We start from the raw sequence: 6,000 nt of genomic DNA, 5'->3' as shown, positions 1-6,000 counted from the left end.
CAACCCAGTTGGCAAAGATTATACCTTCCTTAGCTGATATTGACCTGACTGGTTTGCCCAGGAAGTCTACGGACACTAACCAAAGAAGAGTATTTACACATCTCCAACTCCATAATACAAGACCACCAACTAGAATTTTAGTATCTATTGATATAGAAAAATCTTTTGATGCTGTCGGTTGGCACTACATGCAAAAAGTCCTGGAGAGGATCGGATTTGGGCATCTGTATCAGCAATGGATTGCACTTCTGTATAGCAGCCACCGGGTGGCGATCCGGCTTGGACTCCCTGTCTAACCCTTTTTTAATATTGGCAGGGGCACAGGCAAAGGTGTCCCCTCTCCCCCTTTCTTTCTGCTCTAACAATGGAGCCCCTGGCGCAAGACAGTTGGGGTCATTCAGGTGGGCACTATTTGTAATGTTGATGATTTAATTTTATTCCTCAGGGATCCTGGGCCCTCCCTCTGCGAAGCATTGACTATACTAAATGACTTCGACTCCTTTTCGGGTCTTAAAGTTAATTGGGCCAAATCATCCATCCAAGATACACGAGGTAGCCAGGGAAGTGGCTGATCCGGGTCTCCCACTGCTTTGGGTTTCTTCCTTACTTAGGAGTCCAAATTATTGCTTGTGTTTAATAACTATATGTCCCTTAATTTAGTACCCCTGGTGTTGCAATTAAAACAGAGAGTCTAGACCTGGAAAAAGCTCCCGTTGTCTTTAATGGGCAGGATAAACCTCCTTAAAATTAAAGTTCTTACAGTTATCTTATACTTCTAGCTCCGTGCTCCGGTCTGGCTGCCCAAATCTTTTTTTTAAAAACTGGATAGTGTCATTAGCTCATTTTTATGGTCCCCTTTATCTCCTTGCATAGGGCTGGAGGTCCTACAAGGACCCTAGGGTCAGGGAGGCTTAGCCCTTCCAGTTTGGCAGAAATACTACTTTGCTGGACAAATGGTCTTCACCCGCCGTTGGCTTATGATGGGGATTCAGCCCAGGTGCTGGAAGCAAATAACGTATATTAAAGTTTAAGGTACCAAGTCTACTCATCCGCTTACAATAACCATGAAGGCCACCATTAAGGATTGGGAGGCTGCAACCAAAATGTTGAATCCTAGTCAGGTGAGTATTTCCCCATCCTCTCATATATTAATGAATCCACAGCTTCCTTACTTTCATGGTCTACCTGACTTCATGGTATGGGTGACTAAGGCATTAAAATGGTAGAGGACATCACTAGAGAGGGAGAACTCCTCACCTTTGATCAGTTGAAAGCAAGACATAACCTCCCCAACTCTTACTATTTTTGATTCCTCCAATTACGCCATGCATTTCAGGTACAATTTAGTGAATTGGGACTAGAGACTCAGTCTTTGGCTCTTGAAAACAGACTGAGGCTTACAAGGAATTGTTTAAGAAGACACCGCCTGCAGTCACAAGATGTAGGGAGCACTGAAGTTCTTAAGTGCGGGACATTTAGAGGAAGGATTGGGATGACCTGTGGGAACAGCCTTTTAAGTACCTTGTGTTAGCTAGGGACATACTAATTGAGTTCAAATTCCTAAACAGAATTTATTATACACCCGCTAGGTTGGCTAGTATGTACCCTACCTCCTAAGTTGAGTGTTGGCATTGTGTATTTTCCCCTGCCAATGTTGAACACATCTTTTGGAAAGGTCAACGGATCCAAGACTTTTGGAAAAGCTATTCTTTTACATTGGAAAAAGCTCAATGCCCCCACAGTGTCCTTTTGGAAGGGTGTGGTGAACTCGATGTTACCATTTTACAGAGCCACTTATGTTTCTAGAGGTTGCATGAAAAAATTTGACAAAGTTTTGCAGGTTTGGTTATCCACATCCTCTACTACGGGCTGATGTACACGTAGTTGGGTAATTTCTGAGCAGCAGTGCAGTCTGATTAATACTAGGGGCCCTCTTCACCCCTGACTACCCTTTATAGGTACTTGAGGGCCCGCCAATTGGTACTGGACTAGTTTAGTTCTTAAATTGGCTTTAGATTCCATGCCCTTCTTAACTTTACAATAGTCCTGATGGAATCTGAGTTAAAGTATCACTTGCTATTACAGTTCATTTCTTGGTGCATTTTTCTTTTACCTGAAATAAATACTGTATAGGTTGTTGGAGACGGGCTAGTAATTGAGAGAGGGTGGGGGTATGTGGGGGATTTGGCAAATGTTAGTTGATCTCGGTTAGTCGGTAGGAAGTAGAACTACTTCTGTACTGTATGTTGGGTCCTGCGAGGCTGGTTAAGGTGGTATTGACCTTGTGACTACGCTACTATGTTTTTCTTGCACTGTACCTAAAACTAAGTAAAAGTAATTTTTCAAAAAAAAAAGTAATATAAGGGTCAGCAGCTAAGCGCAATAAAATATTTGTATGGTTAAGGTGCAAAATAGTGTGATCATGAGGAACAATAGTATATAGTCCTTAAGGATAAGTCCATAAATGATATAATCAATAATAAAGCCCATCAAGGGGTAATGATAAGTGTAGTAAATACGTGGGGAATGTCAGGGACCTAGGGGAAGCTTCTTGTAGGAGTAGAAGCAATCTCCAGGGTACATGTAAAAAAAAAAGAGAGAGGGGAAGAAGGGGCTCTAGGTGTAGACTTAAAAAAACATTTACTGTATTAAGAAACAAGTGGTTAAGCAACTCACATTTCCATAGTAAAAACAAGGCATATAGTTAAATCACCAAACTAGGCTTAAAAAAGGAGCTTGTCTGACAGACTATTCTCAGTGCGCATGCTCTGAAATGCGTCGTGAACATTCCAGTGACATCATCATGTCCAACCCTACACTCCACAAGCGTTCCAAGCCTCTCTCCTGGTCTACTCCCAACAGTCCAGCTGGCTTCAAGGACCCCCACCAGGGGCAGACAGAGCGGCAGCAGATGCGCTGCTACAGATTGATCTCACCGGTGATGATTTAACTACATACCTTGTTTTAATTATGGAAATGTGAGTTGCCTAACCTCTTGTTTCTTAATAAATGTTTTTTAAATGTCTACACTTAGAGGTGCCTCTTCCTCTCTCTCTCTTTTTTCTAAGTGAGATAAAACCTTAACCATAAACAAAGGAACAGACATTAGTAGATTAAGTTGCTGCTGCTGCAAAAAAGAAAAAGCGTGTGACTTCAGCCATTTTTCGGCAGACTCTATTGTCATGAGGGAGGCCGAGGGTGTGCACGTTCATAGGAACTCTGCTGTGGCTTCAGGGCACTGATATGGAACCTAACGGTATAGCCTAGCATCTTGTATTACCTGCTTCCTCCCAGAGAAAATAACGCATATCTATTAGTGTACTGAGCCTTCCGTCAGTTATAGAAAGCTACACCTACGCCAGTGTTCAGATTGTGACATACATACATAAACACAGACATACATACACACACACACACACACACACATACATATCTATATTAGGGTTGCGCCGATACCGAGTATTAGCATGAGTATTCATTCTTGTGCAAATGCTCCAATACCCGAAATGAATGGGCTCAAATCGCACTGCAGAGAATCACATGTGATTTGAACAGGAATGCGGTGCAATTCCTGTCCAAATTGCATGCTGTTTCCCGGACTGCTTCTATGTGAACCCAGGTTTGTCATAGTGACTTCAGCCTTGGTTCACACAGGAGCAGTGCAGGAAACCGCATGCGAAATCGGACAGGAATGGTATTGAATTCCTGTTAAAATCACATGCAACTCTTTGCAGTGCGATTTGAGCCCATTTATTTTGTATGGGCTCAAATCACATTGCAAAGCTATAGGTGAGTACTTGACCGAAAGTATCAGTAGTCGTACTCACCAGTAAAAAACTGTATTGGTGCAACCCTGATATATATATATATATATATATATATACACACACATATATATATATATATATATATATAGTCTAAAAGAGGGAGCGGCACTCACGGGTCATGGGAGGTGAACGCACAGTGAAGATTTTATTTGCACATTGTGACAAGGCACAAGCTTGTCTTCTTTAAGGACAGGTCCTGAGTAAGACAAGCTTGTGCCTCATCTAAATAAAATCCTCACTGTGCATTCACCTCTTGAGGCCCATAATTGTCGTTCTCTCTTTTGGACTATATGTACTACAGGCTTTGCTGCGCACCTAGGCCCATTTTCTCTCTGATATGTATGCAGTTGCAACCACTAGATTATATACTGTATATGTTTTGTTGTGTGTGTGGAAGACAGGCACTATGATGATGGTAGATTTTATAGCAAGAGTGACTGTAGCCCCCACTTCTCTGACATCTGTCCATGTTCAGGACGAGTAAACTGCAAAAAGCAATAACTGTATCAATTTGATTTCACCTTCCATGATCTGACATCAGCAAATTGTATCTTTTTAGGTGCTGTGTGCATGTATCACAGCATCTCTAGTCCTCACTCTTCTTTGTCGACTAAGAACCTCCAAGATTATTCTTAAAATTATCAAAATCGTATGTCATTAAGAGTCGGTTCACACTAGCGCGACTTGTCAGCCTGACAAGTCGCGCTCCCTCGCGGTCCATTGACCGCTATAGGACCCGTTCTAATAGGAGCGACACAAGTCGCTCCGACTTAGAAAAAGGGTCCTGTACTACTTCGGGGCGACCTCGGAGCGACTTGCATAGACTTCCATTATGTGAAGTCCCTGCAAGTCGCTCCGAAGTCGTGGTGCATGGTAATGCATAAGTCGCCCCCGAAGTAGTAAGGAGTCGTGTCGCCTCAGTGTGAACCGTCTCTTAAAGGAAAGTTTGTAAATGTATGTAGATACAAAATAACATAAGAGGTCTGAGTTTTATTGGAGTGTAAACAAAGATATAGGAAATAAAAATCCCCTTTATCCTCTCCTTCCTTCACGTGGGACAGATAGCTCATTTAAAGACAAATCTTTCTTTTTTTGTTCATAAAGGTCTAAGATATACTTGTCCGGTTGTATCTCAGCCTCATCCAGTTCCCTCATAATCTTCTCGACCTTCTGCAAGTTTTGTGCATTCTTCATCCTTCTAGCTGCTATGTACAACTTGAACTCGTCCAACTGGATAAGTCTGCAGGTGTCCACCTCACAGAGGTTCTTGACACCTTTAGACCTGTCTACTTGGGGAAAGAAAACTAAGCCAGACTTTTTCTCCAGATCCTCACATTCCACTTGGAATTCAGGCAACTGGTGATCAAAACTGATTGGAATGTTGGGGACAATGAAAGCTCCTTCAGCCAGTGTCTCTGCAGACTGGTTCTTGCGTGCAAGGACCACTTTGAATAGGTGTGTTGGCACTGCTACATCGTCTTTTCCGATTACCTGTGGAGTACAGAACAGACTAAGATGACAAGAATATAGTGAATGGCAATGCTAGACTACACAGTAAATAGTGTCTCAATAAATAGTAAGTATTTTGTTTTTCCTACTACACATACTGCTCACAGGACTAGAAAAGAAGAATTTAAATATAGGCAGTTAGTTGGTATATAATAAAGGGAATCTGTACTGGTTTTGTATACTATAGATTTTCTTTATTTGTTATGGTCAGGATTAAAGTCATTTTTAGTCAGGAAAATACCACTCTGTATTTTATTTTCAACTAGCAGGTAGAACTCTGGGCTTCTTTTCACATTTTCCAGACTAGTTTTCTTTTCTAAATAGTGCTAATCCCTCGCGCTAAAATATAGGAGAGCTCAAAGAGCTCAGGGGCCTTAAGAGGAGTTCCAGCTTTGCTATCAAAAGTATCCTAATATAAGGATACTCGCCTGTCCAGGGATCAAGCAATGTCCTCACCGAGCCGATTCTTCAATCGGCTTTGGGTCCAGGCGCTGGCATCTTAATTAAGGGAAATTGGCACATGCCGCGCTGCGCTTTGTGAATGGTCCTGCAGTCTTCTGGGCCCTGTCATGTGTCCCAGATGGCTGCAGGGGAAAGGAGGGGGGGGGGGGGGGTTGAACTTCTGTCAAAACCAGGTACCCCAAAAAAGTGGCAAATGTGACAG

At 42.4% G+C, this 6,000-nt stretch overlaps 1 protein-coding gene across 1 annotated transcript in view; it reads right to left on the bottom strand.

Annotated features, from left to right (window-relative positions):
* Nucleotides 1-4,849: 4,849 nt before the first annotated feature.
* Nucleotides 4,850-6,000, bottom strand: part of EXOG (exo/endonuclease G) — a 45,652-nt gene continuing 44,501 nt past the window's right edge. Inside the window, exon 6 of the mRNA XM_082257796.1 lies at nucleotides 4,850-5,318. Within this exon, the coding sequence (XP_082113922.1) occupies nucleotides 4,860-5,318 (459 nt within the window). The 3' untranslated portion in view covers nucleotides 4,850-4,859. The remainder of the gene's footprint in view (nucleotides 5,319-6,000) is intronic.

This window comes from Pelophylax lessonae, assembly GCF_965119305.1.
Source record: "Pelophylax lessonae genome assembly, chromosome: 5".
NCBI classification, from domain to species: Eukaryota; Metazoa; Chordata; class Amphibia; order Anura; family Ranidae; genus Pelophylax; species Pelophylax lessonae.
Note: the sequence above shows the minus strand (reverse complement) of the source record. Positions and strands in the feature narration are given on the sequence as shown.